At 28.9% G+C, this 18,473-nt stretch overlaps 1 protein-coding gene across 1 annotated transcript; it reads left to right on the top strand.

The window, feature by feature from the left end:
* Positions 1-16,528: 16,528 nt before the first annotated feature.
* LOC108326184 (uncharacterized) lies at positions 16,529-17,125 on the top strand. Its single transcript, XM_017559523.1, has 2 exons — positions 16,529-16,687; positions 16,742-17,125. The coding sequence occupies exons 1-2, from the start codon at positions 16,529-16,531 to the stop codon at positions 17,123-17,125; spliced, it is 543 nt and encodes a 180-aa protein (XP_017415012.1).
* The last annotated feature ends 1,348 nt before the right edge of the window (positions 17,126-18,473 follow it).

An 18,473-nucleotide genomic window follows, 5' to 3' on the forward strand; every position in this document is an offset into this window, starting at 1 on the left:
ATTATGTTAGGAAGATACAAATCATTTACTACCATAACTATTTCGGTAGGGTTGAGATCGCTAACCTAAAGCATTCAAAGTTGTCCGTGGAAGCTATCATCTTTCTTCTTTTTGTCTTAGCCGCAGGAGAGAGTACATGCAGAAGACACTTTAACGCTCAAGTCAGTAACTTTGCGTAATAATCTTGTCATAAAAATTAGTAATTAGAGTAAAATTACCTGCTTTTTCGTAAGACATATATTTATATATATATATATATATATATATATATATATATATATATATATATATATATATATATATATATTATAAAGAGCTTATCATTCGGTCTGATACATTAATCACCAATAAATGACTTTATTACTGTTAATTGTCTATCAATAGCTATTATTCTCATTAACTATCCATTAATTGCTATTATTACTCAGAATAATTTTCAAATTGATTGATCAATTTCTCACTAGATGGTTAGTCGTCCGATCCTTTGACTAATTGGTGATACTATAGTACAATAACCATTTATTCAAACCACAAAATCGACCTCTAGAATTTCCCATCAAGAAAAAAATGTCATAAAAAAACGAAAGAGAACATAATTATAAAATTGTCACTATTTATTTTTTTTCATAATTTCTTTTGTGGTCTAACTAAACCATGTTGTAGATAAACTTTTCACTAGAATCATGATTTCTTTTAATTTATTCATTGATTTTCTTCCTTTGCGTATGAGTTTTGGATTCTTCAAATCCATAATTGTAAATAAGATTACGTCATAAATCAGAATTAGTATTCAATTATGACATTCTTCTATTGACAATCAATATAGACGTTAAATTCAATAAACACATCCATCCCATTTGGAAGAATCTAAATCTTGGTGCACTAATTCAATTTATTCGGTTATTACCGTTTTTTAGTTTAAATACGTTTTTATTATAATTTATTAAATAATGTGTTTTAATTTGGTTTTTATAAAAATTCTTAATTTTAGTTATGCAAAACTCAAAATCATTATTTTTATTTCTAACTAGCATATAATACTTTTTAAACATTTGTATGGTATAATAAATTAATAATATATGAAAATTGGTTAAATTAATATATAAAAGAAAAACAATATAAATAATAATAAAAATTACAAATATATAAAAAAAATTATAACAATTTTATACAAAATATTTTAAATACTTCTAAAAGTTCAGGTAATAATTATATTTTTTTAGAATCAGTTAATAATTATATTATAAATAATAAAATAGGAATATAAATTATGTATACAAAAACAGATATCTTCTTTATACATAAATATAGATAGTGTCTGAGAGACTCATTAAGTGTTTATGTGTTGAATGAAGAATAAAGAAGGTATTTCAAGTAATGCCTAATAGTATTTCGATATAATGTTAATAAGCAACACTTAAGAGAAAAAAACGTTTAAGAGGCTATTTAATTCTTTTTATTTATTTATTCCTGAAATACATGTTATCGATCAAAATTGGTTATTTCTGAAAGATTAAAACTAAGATTCATATATTGTATGACGACTAAAAAATTTCATATTTTCCAAGTATTACAAACATAGAAAGTCTTTTATAAAGGCCAAAACTGAAACACATCTATTTTAAAAACATGTTTAAGCCTATTTTGTATTTTCAAATTGAAAAAAAAGTGGACTAAAATATTTAAAAGTGTAAAACAGAAATTGACATTTTTAATCTTTCATCAACTTAACAAAATTGGGCCAATCACACCCATTATCGACAAAATCTCCTATTTTTGTTAGTTTGGGCCTCTGAAGGACCAGATGGGATCAGGACTTTTATTTCGAAAGCAATTGAGCCTTTAGATATTTCATAATGAGAAAAAAAGTGTCCTCTTCGCTTTTTCTATTGCGATTTGATCTTCAATTGTTGAATATAAAGATGAAACCTGGAAAATTTCACCCAAGAGCCTCTAGATATTTCATAATGTAACTAATAGATTGTTTTATTTTTTTTAATCTCAACTATGTTAGACATTAGTATAAATTTTGAATCTCAATTATGTCGACACCTTAAATTTATCTATTATTTATTATCATATGAAAATTAATTAAAATAAAAAATATAAAAACATGGGGAACTACAACAAACCTAAAATAAAAAATTACATTTCAAAAAGCACAAACAAAATATACTATTTTGAAAAAAAAATTAAAGAAATATATTGAGACAACACATTAAACTACATATACATTCAAATGAATTAACTTATACTAGTATAAAAATATCGTATAACGTCGTTGTTTTTTGGCCATTCACATCAATTTCGAGGTCAAAGTCATATCGGAAGACATTAGTTGATGTCAAATTTAAAAATTCGACGTTAATCAAATTGACATTGAATTTTGTTAATGTTTGACATTAAGCAACTTTTTTTGTTTTTTTTAATTAATTGTAATCCTTTTTTACAACTCTACGATACGTGAAAAGCAGAAAAACAATACATTTCAGTTTTTGGTATTTTATAAAGCATGAACTATGAACGTGTAGCATAGTATCAACAACAAACAACAATAACAAACAACAAACAAGTTCAATCAAACAACAACAAACAAGTTCAACCAAATAACAATAACAAACAAGTTCAACAAAAAATAACAACAAACAAGTTCAACAAATAAGTTCTTCAAAACGAAAACGAAAACTAACATTCAAAAGGTGAGTTCGTCGGAATAAAGTGTTTCCACCAGTGAGAGAGAAAGCAAAATGCGCCTATGAAGAACAAGAACACGAAAATAATCGGTCAAAACAAACAAAAATTATACATAAAGTAGTTAATTAACATGCATTTGTATCAAATGAAAGAAAGATTATGCATTTGTATCAAATGAAAGAAAGATTACAGGTGATAGTAGTCAAACTTCGTTCGAGAAAAGTTTAAGAAGAAAAGAGGGTCTCGCGCGCTAAGACAAAGTGAATGAATTTTCAATCTCTCGCTCAAATTAAAAAGGGAAAACTTTTGGCTGACAAATAATACGTCGAAGCTCCTACAAAATTTGACATATTATATGTGGTTTAAAAGAAAAAAGAAAAAAAGAATTAAAAAGAGGTTACTTTTTGGCTTCTAGCTGACAAATAATACGTCGAAACCCTTACAGAATTCAACGTATTATTTTGTTGTTTAAAAGAAAAAAGAAAAAAAAATTAAAAAGGTTGACTTTTTGGCTTTTGACTAACAAATATTACGTTGAGCCCTTACAAAATTCAACGTATTATTTTGTTGTTTAAAAGAAAAAAGAAAAAAGAATTAAAAAGGTTGATTTTTTGGCTTTTGACTAACAAATATTACGTCGAACACCTACATGATTCGATGTAGCGCTGGTTTAAATAATTACCATCATAGAACGTCGAATTGAATGTGACTTCGACGTTCTACAATTGCATTTATTTATAAAAATACCACCGGTCATTTTTAACGTTGGCTATTCAGTGGTTGGACGTTGAACGCGTGACGTTATACGCTCTTTTTTCACTAATGTTATAATCATAATTATTTGTCTTACGAGAAATATTAAATTTTTTTAATAATATATGTTTACAAAAATACAAGAATTGATATTATTTTCATCTAAAACTTCAAGGAACCATCCGTTAATTCAAGAAACCTTGATAAACTAAAGTAGAATCACTCTCCAACTAAAGTTCACTACAAAAAAATTGTTATAGGTTATAAAAACCCTCCACAAATTAATATTATCTAAAATTATTATAATAAATTGTGTTAAGGCTAATAACAGTAGAGGTTCTAATTATATTTTAAAGAAGTGTATAACTTCCACAAATTAAAATACACTTTTCATCCTTCTTTTTCCCTCCTAAACTTAAATTTCCTCAAATCTTTTTTCCACTTTCCCCTAAATTTTTCACATGTTTCATATTTTCTATTTCCTTGTCACTAATTCTGACGCAATGGTTCATCATCCTTCCCAATTCATTAATCTGCCACACCATCGATCTCAATTCATTCTCTTCATCATTACTTGTTGTCTAGGTTAAGTTGCATCATTGCGCTCGCCAGCCTGGGTTCAGCAAACCAGAGAACTCGTCGGCCAGGTTCATCATTTCCTCATTAAACCTAGTTCATCAACCTAGGTGTTTTGGTGAGTTCATCTAGGCGTTTTGGTGAGTTCATCTTCTAGGCATTGCTCGTCAACCATTAATCATCTTTTTGCATTGTCTTCTGCCCCAACACTGTTCAGGGCCTTCACGATATCTACTAACTACTTTTTGTGTTTTGTTTCTTGGTTTTGTTTTGTTTGCACTTTATTCATTTTTCTTGAATTTATTTCTATTTTTTTCTAGTTATCTGTCATGGTAGATTTAACAAATAATAGTTAATAATTTACCATGCTTTGTTAATTTTTTTAGGTAGACTTCCGATCATATAATTTATTTATGCTAGCATATTTTTTTTGTTTGACTATGTATTACCTACTCATTGTACAAGTAGTGTTTGATAACTCAACATTTATTGTATTTAGATGAGGACAAGGTCTTCTATTTTTTTCTTATTGCAAGTACTCAGATGCACCATACATAGCTTAGCCAAATGTAGAGAAGATGAAGCATTATGCGGTTTTATCAAAATTTATAGAAATAAATCTAGCATAAGACTACTTGATTCTAGAATTTATGCGTCTGAGATAAAAGACTTGTAACGACAAGAGTGCAAGGAAGTAAAGAAACTACTTGGAACACCAAATCAAAAAGTACCAAACATGAAAATTTTTGAGGAGAGATTTTACCATACCAAGTGTTACCGTGAATGTAAACATTAATGTTTCTTAATTTTTTTTTTTATATTTACATTGTAATTGTAAATGAACGTACTTTATCTTAAATTATCAATAAAAATAATTTTGATTAATTTTTGTGTACTTTGTAATTTTATATTTTATTTATTTCTTATTATAAAAAGATTTTATTAAATTAAGAAATTATGAATGTAAGTGGGGTATTATAAATAGAAGAAGTTTCAAACATTCACAAAATAATAATCATTAATAGAAGAGGTTAACACCCTCCACAAACAAACCTCTCCAATATAACTTCGATACTGGGGTCATGGAAAACCTTTGCAAATTGATTGTAGTGACTCTAACTACAAGTAGTCAATTTGCGGAGGATGAAAACCTCCGCAAATTGAAATAAAAACCTCCACTAAACAACTTTTTTGTTGTGGTTATTGAAAACCTTCCTTCCAAACATGTTCTAAAACATAAATAACTCATATAAACTCAGCATAAATAAATGTTTTGACCGCTAAGAAAGTTGAAAACCTATTTAGATATTTACTCGACTTCCTTTAAATATACTAGCACATATAGCAAGACCAAGACAATCCTGAGTTGCACCATGAGTATTTCACCTTAAGCCAATTAGCATATAACTAGGAAAATCTTAATTTCCACTATTAGTATTTCATCTTAAGCCAATTAGCATATGGAACTTGCCATATACTTTGCCACATATATAGGTTAAATGTTTAGTCCCTAAAGTTTAATACAAAATTAAAATTTATGTTCCGAAATTTTGATATATTTTAGTTTTCAAACATTAAAAATGAATGATATAATTTTTTTACTCAATTACATTAAATTCTTTTAACGTGTCTAACATGTTTTATACTAGTATTTGAGTTGTTTATATTGTTTGATACGTAATGTCAATTGAAAAACGCATTTAATGTATAAAAAATTTAACATAATTAGATTAAAAAGATTACCTATATTATTTTTAAATTTTAAAGATTAAAATATATTAAAATTTTGGATAAAAACAAATTTCGTGTAAAAATTGACCAACTAAAATATAGTATATGACATGATAAAAGGTTAATTTAGTAAGGATGGAGAAATCCCTTTGTGATTGTCTCTTGCAGGGGAATCTTTGCCTATATCCCTTGAAATCCGAATTATGTCTCTCGTATTATTGCTGGGAAAGAACTGTTTATTTTTTGAGCTGTTCATCAGAGCAAAAAAATATATATAAATAAATGACAACTTCTATTCTCAAAACAAAAAAGAGTAACCCTCTGATAATTTTGTTATTGCATGCATGCATGCATGTTCCGTACATTTTTTTAAAATAATGTTTTTTTTTTAAGTTTAGGAAAGTTATAAATTTACAGTAAAGGGAAACCTAACACAAGTTAATGTAAATATAGGGATATGTTTGGTTTGGATTTTAGGTAGAACCCTAACATCAGTTTTAGATTTCTATTCAACCAAGTATTGATTTGTTTGAAAATTTTATTTTATCTAGTTAGAAATAAAATTCATCTTAAACTCTAATTAACTTAATATCTAAAATGTAATTTTTAACTTTAATTTAATTTGCAAACGAAGCCTAAAAATACACTTTTGCTATGTACCATTATACATCCAATCCATACGTAGGATTTATTGGTTTTGTTGCAATCAAACCAAGTCTTAATAAGGATTTTCATAATTTGTACGATTTTTAAATACATTAAACTTGAATGGATTTTTTTTTTTTTTTGTTTTTGAAATATTTTATATGAATAAAAATTTAAAATTAATAGATTTTGATTTTCTTATTTAAATAAAATATTTTAATTATCACTAAATATAAAAAATACATAAATATTAAATAATTGTTAAAAATTAAAAAATATTAAAATTAATTCAAAATATATTAAAATTGATTATGTTTTTGTAGACGATCTAGATTCATATTATTTTTCGATAAAAGTTTATCAATTCTTTTAATTTATATTTGCAAAATGTATTCTTGATTTCTCATTAATTAATATTATTATTTGAGCACGGTTGCATTAATTAAGGTGATTTTATGATGTTGATGGTTATTGTTTTTTTTTTCCTTTTGCAAGTTCTTTTTCATCATTGTTAATTATTTTTTTTATAAATGTAAATAAGATAACACTTCTTTTATATGATAGTTGTAAAATAAATAGATGTGATGATATTTTTGTAATAAATAAAAAAAAATTTAAACTAATTTTAATTATAATATAGAAAGTGAATGTAATAACATTTTTATATTAAATAAAAAAATTTATACTAATTCTAATTATATCTCATAGAAAGTGGACATGGTGACAATTTTATAATAGATAAGAAATTTTTTTATATATGGATAAAAAAATCTTTTTATCTACATTATTGAATTGAATGTATCATATTGATTCTAATTTAGACTCAATTGAATAAAAAAGAAATATAAGAAATAAAATGAATAAAAAACTTTAATCCGAATTATTAATTAGACCTTTAACGCTGGCTTGGAAAATCTTCATGAAAAGTTTTATAAAATAAATAAAAATTAGATTATTTTAATTTATAAATTAAAATTTTAGAAATAGTTAAAATATTTAAAAAGAAGCTATACGAAAAGGTTTTATAAATTAATTTTTGCATAGTTTAATTATAACTGATGAAAATATACATTTTTATTTTTTATTTTAAAAGTGCGTATATAAAAGTTTTCTAAATATATGTTTAGCAATCGAAGGTTGTTGAAAGAAATTATCTCGAGAACAACTTTATGGGTTGGTTATATACTCCAATCATTACACATATCTACCCTTCGAATTTCAAAGCATCGATTTTTCTCACTAGAAATATCTATGTATCTTGTCATCAAAGTGGGCAAGCTTGCATCTTTTCATACTTAAACATTATTTCAACCATTTGGTTTATCTTTCAACTCTTATTTTGAGGGTTTGATATATTAAAAAATTTTCTAATTTTAAGAGAGTTTTGGGCGTATCATATTGGCATAGTTGAAAATAAATAAATAAATAAATTAGTATAGTTATGACCTCTGTGTATGGTTTTTCTATTAGGCAATTAGTCTTGGAAAGACTTTGTATCTTGGGTGGATAGTTTTTCGGGGAATGATTGAGTTGTGATTCAAAAAGTGTAATATTCAATGTTTTGACTTTATGTTGTTACATTAATAGTCGATGTTGACAAAGTTGCTAATGCCCTACAACATGCCCAACAAGTTTTCTAGTTTATCCATTAACACTGTTTTTTATCCTTACTCCTTAGACTTGAAATTTCAACACATAAATTTAGTATGAAAAGTACGACCATGTGCAGCAATAAAGAACTTTACGTTTTGATAATGAGTGCGAACTTGTCAATTTCATTGGCTTCAATATTGTGGTAAAACGTGTTTTGTGGCTACATGCAACACTGTCCAAACATAAATTCACTCTTTTTTTTCTATGATTAGAGCACCTCGATATTATGCTAGATGTTGCACTTAGACTCTGTTCTGTTGTGTTGTGCTGTGGTCCCTTCCTTTTCCTTCCATCGTTTTGCAGCATTTGTGGTCTTATAGCTTTTATTTTAATGTAAAATGGGGGAATTGGATTCACCACTCACTTTCACTTTTTCTTGCAAGCAAATGTAGCTTAGGATTCTGGATTTGGGAATTAAGTATCAACTTCAACGAGGGCATCAATGTCTCTCTGACTTGCAGAAAAGCAAAGGTATCTCTAAAGAATGTCCTCAAACTCACAACACACCATACTCAAGCTCATTAATGATTTAACCAAACTTGGAATTTCAATTTCAGAAATTTCTCTCTTTGCTACACTCATTTTTAAATAACCCCACAATTCATCATTTTCTCTTTTGTTTGATATTTCTAAACATTATTTTATGCACACTCTAAACTAAACTCTTGAAGAGGAAGAAGATAGAGGATTGACTGTGTTAGATCCACAGGGGAGGAAGTTCTACAGGAAGGAAGTTCACTAGACACACTTATTTGAGATCTTATGAAAACGCTGAAATTTTAGAGGACAATAAGATTTGAGTCTAATTATATAAGAAATTGAGATCACTCTTTATGTAAAACCTTAAGACAAAAATTAATAAATCTTTACATTTATACGTTGTTTCACTTTTTCATTTACCTAATGTGAATCTTGAATTCATACTTAAATTCTCAAAATAACTTTTAGTAATAATGGTGAAAAGAAAAATATTTATAATGTTGTTATTCTTGAAAGTCTTATATTAATTAGAAATAAAGACAAATTTATAATATATAAGTGGATGTGAATGTAAATTTTATTTTACAATTCGATTTTGTAGATTTATGAAATTGAGTTAGACTTAAAATTAACTGTTATAATATTAAGAAAGTAAATGCCAACAACATTAACATTTTTTCAGATATAAGAACAAATTGGGACCTCCTTAAGATGGAAGATGAAGCAAAGCAATTGTCTAATATGATATATGTGAATGTTGATTTGGAAGACATGAAGTTTATTTATACCCTAATTCATAAGATTTTTCATCTTTAGCATAGAAAAGCATATATAAGTTTGTCTAGAAACTTCAGCAACTAAATTATGATCTACATATGTTAGAAGAGGGTGGGGACAATAAATTCTAAGAATCTTTAGCTGACAGGGTACCAAATAAATTTTTACACTGAACAACCTGTGAGTGAGCCAGTGGGACATATATCAGCAGTTGTTGTCAGGGGTAAATGTAGTATTACAGATTAAAAACTTCTTTCTTTCTTTATAAAAAAACGCATAAACTATTATTCATCACACCTCAGTAAAATTATTAGGAGTGAGAGAACCTTTTATTCAAATATTGAAGTATAGAGATGGCTTCTATCAATAATTTTAAGATTAAAATAATATATTTAATTTAATTATAATTTTATCGTGTGTTGCTAGAATGTACTTTTTACTAGTTGTAAAATAGCCTGAACGATGGATAATGAATAATGAAACATATTTGTTTTTTGAAATTTGGATAATTATGAAAATTTGGAGCTACACACTTCTGGCTTAGTCTATGGAATTTGTTAATTATTAATTTTGTAGATTTTTATTTAATATAGTATGGTAATGTATGTGATGGAGTAGGCTATGGCAAAGGGTGAGATAGAGAAAGTCAATGCCATATATTAAACTCTTTTTGACGGTTTCTGTTTTCTGTGTCATTACATAACATAACATAACAACACCCTTGTTTCACCATAATTCTATCTATCAACAATCCAAACCTTACCATTTCGATTGGAACCTCTCATTTCAATCCCCACCTTCTCTTCTACGCGCGTGTTTCTCACTTCCACCACTTTTCTTTTCATCTTTTATCTTCTTTATAAATCTAAATCGTTAAATCATGCTATATTGTGTGTCAGGTTTTAAATAAATTCAACTTCATAAATATCAAATCTTCTAGAGGATAAATTTAAAATGTATTTTGAGTTTGACGTTAAAAGTATTTTAATTTTAATTTTAATTTTAATTTAAAAGCAAGAGTTAAATAAAATGGTCAGCAGCATTTTGTAGAGGAAATGAGTACTTTAAAAAAAAGGAACCTAGCATTTACAACTAGTAGATAATTATTTTTATTTAGTTTAATCATAATATCAAATCTCATTTTCTAATCGATAATTGTTAGTGTCAACATACCCACATACCCATAGGCATTAAACAAACTAAAATTCGTTTATAAAGCTTTTGACTTTAAAAAAGGAGTTTTAGGGTAAGTTCTAGATATAATGTGGATCAATTACATTTATAGGATATAACAAGTTACGAAATGAAATTAGTTGATATTAAGTCGAAATTTTGAAAGAAAAAAAATTACAGGATTTGGTCATTTAGTAGTTGAATCCACTGAATATGAATACTTTTTTTTGAACTCGATGTTTCAACCCTTCTTCATTTATAAGTTATCTAGAGATTAATTATTGATATACAAACAATTTATCCAAAATATTAGGCTTTTTCCACGTGTGGTAAAGTTCATTTGCATTATTATTATTTTATTATAGTTTTTCCATTTCTTAAATTTATCAAGTATAAATGTGTTTGCACATACATAGATATTAGTGAGAAAAAAACATTTTATAAGAACCTTTTATATCAATTATATGGTAGTAGGTATAAAATGTAATGTGATGAGATAATTATAATTAGGATAATATTTTTTATACTAGTGACATAACCTTAACCATAAAATCACACACACTTCAATCATGATTCTTTTTTTTCTTGGTTAGGCTAACTTCATGCAACCATGTCACTGGGGAGATACAATATCAATAAGACCTAAGTCTAACCACATAAGGAATTGACACTACTCTTTATCCAAAACCTTAAGGTAATAGGTTAATAGATCTTCAAACTTATATGGTGCTCTACTTTCTCATTTTTATCCAATGTGGGACTTAAACTCACACTTGTAATTCTAACTTGTTAGGTTTATGGAAGAGGAGGTTCATTGGAGAGGTATAACATCAATGAAATCTAAATTCAATCATATAAACGATTGACACTACTCTCTATCCAAAACCTTAAAACAATGAGTTAATGAGTTACCTGTTACTCCACCTTTTTATTTTTATCTAATGTAAAACTTGAAGCACATGTTCAGTATCACTGACAAAAAAACAATGTTTTGTTACAAAGTTCATAGAAAACAACGAACAAATTTATGAAAGCTCAAACATTAGTGTTGGGTCCTGAATTTGGAGTTGGCATTGGATGGAGTGTCGGAATAGGTTTGGCTTTGGTTTGTGTATTGGGGTACAGAGTCTGATCACCCTTCAACCACCTTGGCTTGATTTACAGCATGGGAATTTGTTGTGGAGTTGGTGTTGGCATCAGCTTCGGCCAATGCTTTAAATATCAAAAGATTTTCAAATTCCGACAAAATAAAATAGTTTTTAGTCATATTTGATTATTTTAATTTTTTTTCTCCCAAGTTCATTGTTCATCCTTTAAATTTGTCACCTATAATTGATTGTCTATGTGCATAATATTCATAAATTAATATCAAATGCTTTATTTGATTTGGTTTAGTCCATGAAGTAACAATCACATGGTTGCAGAAGAAAGAATGACAAACCAAGAGTTGGAGTTAGGCGTGTAACACGACAACAAATTATCATGCCTTCTTTTGTGATTTCAAGATAGTATATGCATCTTGGAGTGCTTGTCCCTTCCTCTCTTGAATTTTTTTACTTGGTACCATTTTTATGGTATATTACAATGTAAACACGTTGAAGTTTTATTTTGGTGCCATAAATCTTATAATTACAATATAACATAATCTTCAACTCTTGTTTCCACCTGGATTCTTGTTCTGTTTCAATTTAACATTTATAATGTTTTCGCCATTCAACTTTTGTTTCAATCCGTTTGAATTTAGCATCTGTATTATTTTTAATACACAACACTTTATATACCTGTTGACATTATTACCATTATAAAAAAGAATTCTCTATATCAATTTTAGAACTAGTATAGAAAGTTAAATACTTTCTATATTCTTATTATTATCAATTTCAAAACTGATACAGAAAACTTTTTATTTGTTGCTCTTTTTAAATAAGTTTTTCTACACTAATCAATTTTTTCCTTATAAAAAACAATGTAATAAACAATGAACAAAGTGATTATTATGTGAGTACTTCAATTAATATGATTTTATATCAAATGAAAAATTTGAAATGGTTATGGATTCTTCCTTCCTCTTTAAAAAAATATCTTTTACATTTCTTTATTGATATCAATTGCCCTGTTGATAAATATTTTTGTTATTAAAATAAAACTCTTTAATAAATCTAATATCACATTCTATAATGATAACATTAATTTCTTCTACAATTCAAAAGAGGGTTTATTATGCTTTTCAGAACTTTATGATAAATTATTTGGAGCTTGTGACACATAACTAGTTAGAAATTTATCCAAATTATTGACTTTCTGTTTTATTAAAGAATGAAGACATTTTTAGTTGAGTTTTTATATTTTAATAATTCAAGTGTAGATCTTTTTTTTCAAACCTTAAAATATAAAATCACGATGTAATGTCTTATAGTTACATTAATTGTCAAATAAGTTATATATATAAAAGAAATCAAGTGTTTAGTCTCTTATCTCAATTGGTTGTCTTTTATATCATATTATTATCATATATAAAGAACATTTGATTCTATTTTTGGAAGACTTATATTTTGGATTAGACTAAAAAACTTGTACATGTCATACTACCATTGCTATGTTCTTATCATAGTACAAGTACATTAATATGAACTTATTTCACGCATATGACAAGGTATCGTATGACCTATCCACATTTTTTTTTCACTTTGCAAACTAGGTCATATTCATCATCTTCAACTTTTATGACATGATATTTTTTTTTCCTAAAATCCAATATCAATACAATTAATATTATCTTTTTTAAAGTGTCACTTTCAATACACAATTTAAATATCTCAACATAGTATTTTTCTCTTTAAAAATAATTATATTCACACTATACACATCTCATATCACAACCATACCATAATAAATTTGCTTTCATACATGTACATCCAACTCAAATTAAATACTAATAAATTACAATTAATTATCCATTAAATATTATATTAATCAAATATATCAAAGCAATATAGTGAAAGTTAAAACAAATTCAGCATTTAGAAATATCTAAAAACTATTTTTTTTAAAGTTCAGAAAACAATATCTTGCTTAGCAAACAATTGACTCACCCAACAAATTAAACACATGTTACAATTTGTTAAACTAGAATTATATTCGCTCAACCAAAGGTGTTAGCACATACAATGAATTTTGGCTCGTCCAACTAAAGTTATGCTTGTCCAACGATTAACCATTGATAGATTTTATAAAAACAACTTTTCTGAGCGAAAATATACTCGTCTAATAACAAAAACTCTCAAGTTTTAAATTAATTGAGTTTTTCCTAATGAAAGATGGCTTGCCCAACGACCAAACCACTAGGAGTTTTATTTAAAAGCTCACTCAACGATTTTTGGCTCGTCTAATGAAAGAAGCTTTTGAGTTTTCAATTAATTGAATTTTTCCCAATAAAAGATGGCTCTCTTACTGCCCTTACAATCCTAAATCAAATGAGATTCATCTTTGTCATAACAAGACCAAATGTAAGATCTCCTCACATTCCATGCATGCAAAACTTCAAGAAAAGGGACAAGGAAGAACTTACTCAAAAATAAATCTCAACCAAACATATTGTTAAGACAATATCGTCTATAAGACTGAACTGTCTAAACATTCTTATATATTTTGAGATTTAACAAACAACATTAACCAAAATGAACATATGACAATGTTGTCACTAAAATATCATAATAGCTAAAATATAGGTAATGAATAAAAATACTCTGAAAATCAAGTAACTTACGTCAAGTCTTAGAAAAACACCTAAGCATAAACTGGACGCACCACTAAATGATTCCTAAGTTAAAGTGTCAATAAGAGTCTTGCTAAACGCAAAAGTTATATTGTACCAAACGGTAATCAATCAACTCTCATTAGAGTTAAGAAGGTAAAAGTGTCAAAATAATACTTTTGGAAAGCACTTTGATAGTCACAATTAACATTCCAAAAACTTGTGATAGAAAACAACCTGCTAAATGCACTTGTTGAATAGAGCATAATCTTAAAGCGTTTACAGGTTACATAATACCATGTGCTAAAAAATTCACTTCATCCAACGATGAAGCCTTCAATCAGTTGCTTGGTATCTTAGTGAAGCTTTAATGATAAAATCCAACTTGAACGGTATAAAACGTAAAAAACACTTTATTGTTCTGAAAATACATTAAATGATATTAAATGTTCAACATTTAAAAACAATAAAAAACGATAAGAGAAAAGACATATTTGTTACATGCATATCTACTCTACTTTGTGCAAATTGTCTATTACACGCATCTGTCTGCTTCATTCTATACAAATCAGGACATTCATGGAATGTTCTCTCTATCAGAAGTCATGCCAGATAAATAGTATTACCTACTTTTGTCAAAGTACTGAAAAAACAAGTATGCTTTGATAAGTTCTTTAACCAAGACTAAGAAAACTCAAGAATCAAGGCCAAAGCTCTGTCTAATGGATATCTTCTTTAGAAGCCTTTAAATAGAAGATGAATTGAAGAAAGAAAAAAAGAGAATAACATACAGAAAGAAAGAGCATAAGCAAACATCATCAAGAGAAAAGCTTAGAAAAGCACACAAACTCAAAAAAGAATATATGAAAAGACAAAAAGCTCAAGATTAGAAATACTCTCAAGCTTCATTATACAAGTTTACTATTGTAAGAAGAAAGAAGAGAGAAAACACTCAGCGAGTCTATTAGATTGAATTGTATTGAACACATATCCTTTCTGCGAGAGTAATCGTCCAAATACTTATAAGTAATATGATTGATTACACATTTTAAAGAGAATTCAAACACTTGTTAATTAACTCAGTTGAGTTGAAGGATTACTAGGTAACATATCAGGTTGATACCAAGATTATCTAGTGGAAATCAAGAGTGGGTGAAAATTAATTAGACGGTGTATTTGAAGAATATAAGAAGCATCTAGGGATATCAGGAGTGGTGAAGAATACTACGCAACCAAGAGTTGATGAAACTCAACTAGACGATGTATCTAAAGGATACCAAGAATAGCTAAGGATACTAGGAGTGGTGAGAATACTCAGTTGTAGTCTTGTTGAAGATTATAATGAAACCCTCTAAGGTGTTAGAGGAGACTGGACTTGTCTTAGGTGGAGCAAAATAGTATAAAAATGATTGTGTGCTTATTTCTTTATTCTTCTTAAACGCTTCTCTTACAAGCCTACGATTGCACTTTATTTTTTATTCAAAAACTTCTTACGTTAAATGAATTTTTGTTAAAAATGAAGTTTTATTGAAACATTGTCGCAACACTCCTTAACAACTAAAACACACATGAAACAAATTTACTATTTAAACTGATTTCAAAGTCGAACGTTTAACAATTTATGTAAAACCTTGATCTTCGACGAAAGTTCTATACCATAACTATTGCAAAAGAAATTTCCAATAATACTATTTAATCACCTATTCTAATCTTTTTTAAATCTTTTTTAAATCTTTTTTAAGTACCTCAGATGCTTGTTTTGTTCCTCACCCATAACTTTGATCTACTAAATGATGAATAAATTTTGCAAAAATCTAAAAAACAGTAAAATATGGTAAAGAAATTTTTTTCACTAGTACATTTACAAGAAAAGGCACCGGTTATTTTTTATTATTGGCATCGGTTTTGCAACCGAAGCATATGTGAGCGAGGTAAAAAGGACCGATTATATGCCTCGGGTCATGGACTGAGGTAAAAAGCAGCCAGAAATATGCCTCGGTTCTTACATAACCGAGGCAGTATCCTATTTTTTTTTTCAGATGCAACCTGCAACCTGTTTACAGTAGGCAACCAGAAATGGTTTCAGAAACCAAAAATTGTTTCAGCAAAAAAATTTTCAGCAACAAGAAACTGTTTCAGCAAGTCAATGTTTTTCACACAACCAGAAAATCTCAATCCCAATCCCAATCCCAGATCAAAACAGACCTAACATTTTACAATTTCAGAAACCCAAAGTGCTTGTGATTGTGAGTCTTCACTGGCCTGGCCTCAAAAGTAGAAGAACAAGAGTAGATGAACACCTTCTGCAACGAACCAGGAAGCTCCCTTAGGGTTTCCCATCACACAGGGCTGCGAGCGGCGGAGGCAGGCAACAACGACGGAGGGCTCGCCGATCTGGAGAGGCGGAGGCAGCGGCGATCTGGAGCGGTGGATGGAGAGCGGCAGAGGCAGGTAGCAACGACGGAGGCTCGCCGATCTGGAGAGGCAGAGGTAGCGGCAATCTAGAGCGGTGGATCGAGAGCGGCGGAGGCAGGCAGCAACGACGGAGGGCTCGCCGATCTGGAGAGGCGGAGGCAGCGGCGATCTAGAGCGGTGGATGGAGAGCAGCGGAGGCAGGCAGCAACGACGGAGGCTCGCCGATCTGGAGAGGCGGAGGCAGCGGCGATCTGGAGAGGTGGATCGAGAGCGGCGGAGGCAGGCAGCAACGACGGAGGCTCGCCAATCTGGAGCGGCTTGGTGATGGCGATCTGGAGCGGTGGATCTAGAGCGGCGGAGGCAGCAGCAGCGGCGGAGGCAGCGACGGAGGCACGGACAGAGAAGAGTGAGAGCACAAGGGGAGTGAGCACGAAGAAGAGAAGAAGAATGGGAGCCACGGGCAGAGAGAAGTGAAAATGAAGAGTTAATGTCAGAACCGTGTTAGGTGGCAGGAGTTATGCCTCGATTTCGCCTAAAACCGAGTTAGTAGTGTCCTTTAGGCATCGGTTGGTAGGCAACCGAGTTAGTAGCTCTTATTAGACCCAACAGCTGTCAGACAGCTGTCAGTGGAGCAGGTTTGGGCAGAGTTTTATGCCTCGATTTTACGTAAAACCGAGTTAGTAGCGTGCTTTAGGCACCGGTTATGGAACAACCGAGGCATATATTTAAGTTATTATTACGACTCTGCCACCGCACTATTATATGCTTCGGGTTCGCTTAAACCGAAGCGTATATTGCGCTTCCTAATCCCATTTTTTTACTAGTGTTTGTAGAAGGAAATATTGTGATTTTTCTAAGATAAATTTTAAATAATTAATTTTTTGTATTTATAAACTTTATACTTTAATAATAAAATATTCCTATTTCATATATAATTTATATGCTTAATCAATTTTTAGGTTTTTAAACATAATATTAAAAAATCAAATTAGTTATAATAAAATAGAAATTATATAAAATTGAAAATCAAGAACAACAAGTTAAAGTGTTAACAGTAAAATTGAGGTGGTTATAGATTCTATGAGAGGAAGCATTGTTAAAATCAGTGTCGATGAGTGTTGTTCTAGAAGCAAATTTTCTGAAGAATTTATCGTGAAAGTTTTCTATTTTATCATGTGTGTGGTGATTTGTAACTTACAAGCTTTAAAGAGCATTAATTCTCCTTTGTACGTGTAGTACATAAAAGCCTACATAAATTGAGAATTTAAGATAGTTAAAGTTAGCTGATTCTACATTTTGGTATGCATAAATTATGGAGTAATTAAGAAAAGAAATGTGCTTGGAGAAATTTTCAGTTGTACAAAAGACAAAGGTCTCAAATTTTCAGTTTTGTAGATTAACTTTTCACATCGATCCATTATAGATAAAATCTATTTTTAAATGGATACAAATTTTATTTTAACGAGTTAGTTTACTGAACAATTGAATTATACTTAAATTTCGTTACTTTAATACATGGATAATTGTTGGAGAAATTTATATTTACACAAATGATTAAATAATAAGCCTAATGTTAGACATAATGATAATGATGTAGGCCACCTCGCACATAATGTTTAGGTTGAATCTTTCATAAGATTCATTATGGCCGAGAACTGGTTAAGTTATCTCATAGAAGTTTATTTATGAGTCGGTTTATTTCATGTTTAGAGTATAAATTAATTTAACAAATTAGGTTAGACATAGTATAGTCTAAAAGTCTATTCAATCAGAAAATTAAGGTTTTAATCACTGAAAAATAAATAGAGTTAACATATCATTT

Source organism: Vigna angularis, chromosome 1 (assembly GCF_016808095.1).
Source record: "Vigna angularis cultivar LongXiaoDou No.4 chromosome 1, ASM1680809v1, whole genome shotgun sequence".
Classification (NCBI taxonomy): Eukaryota; Viridiplantae; Streptophyta; class Magnoliopsida; order Fabales; family Fabaceae; genus Vigna; species Vigna angularis.

Excerpts from the sequence above, each read along its gene's own strand:
- LOC108326184 (XM_017559523.1), top strand. The coding sequence starts at position 16,529 with ATGAACACCTTCTGCAACGAACCAGGAAGCTCCCTTAGGGTTTCCCAT. Across the intron at positions 16,688-16,741 it reads ATGGAGAGCGGCAGAGGCAG|AGCGGTGGATCGAGAGCGGC; the intron begins GTAGCAACGACG and ends GCGGCAATCTAG.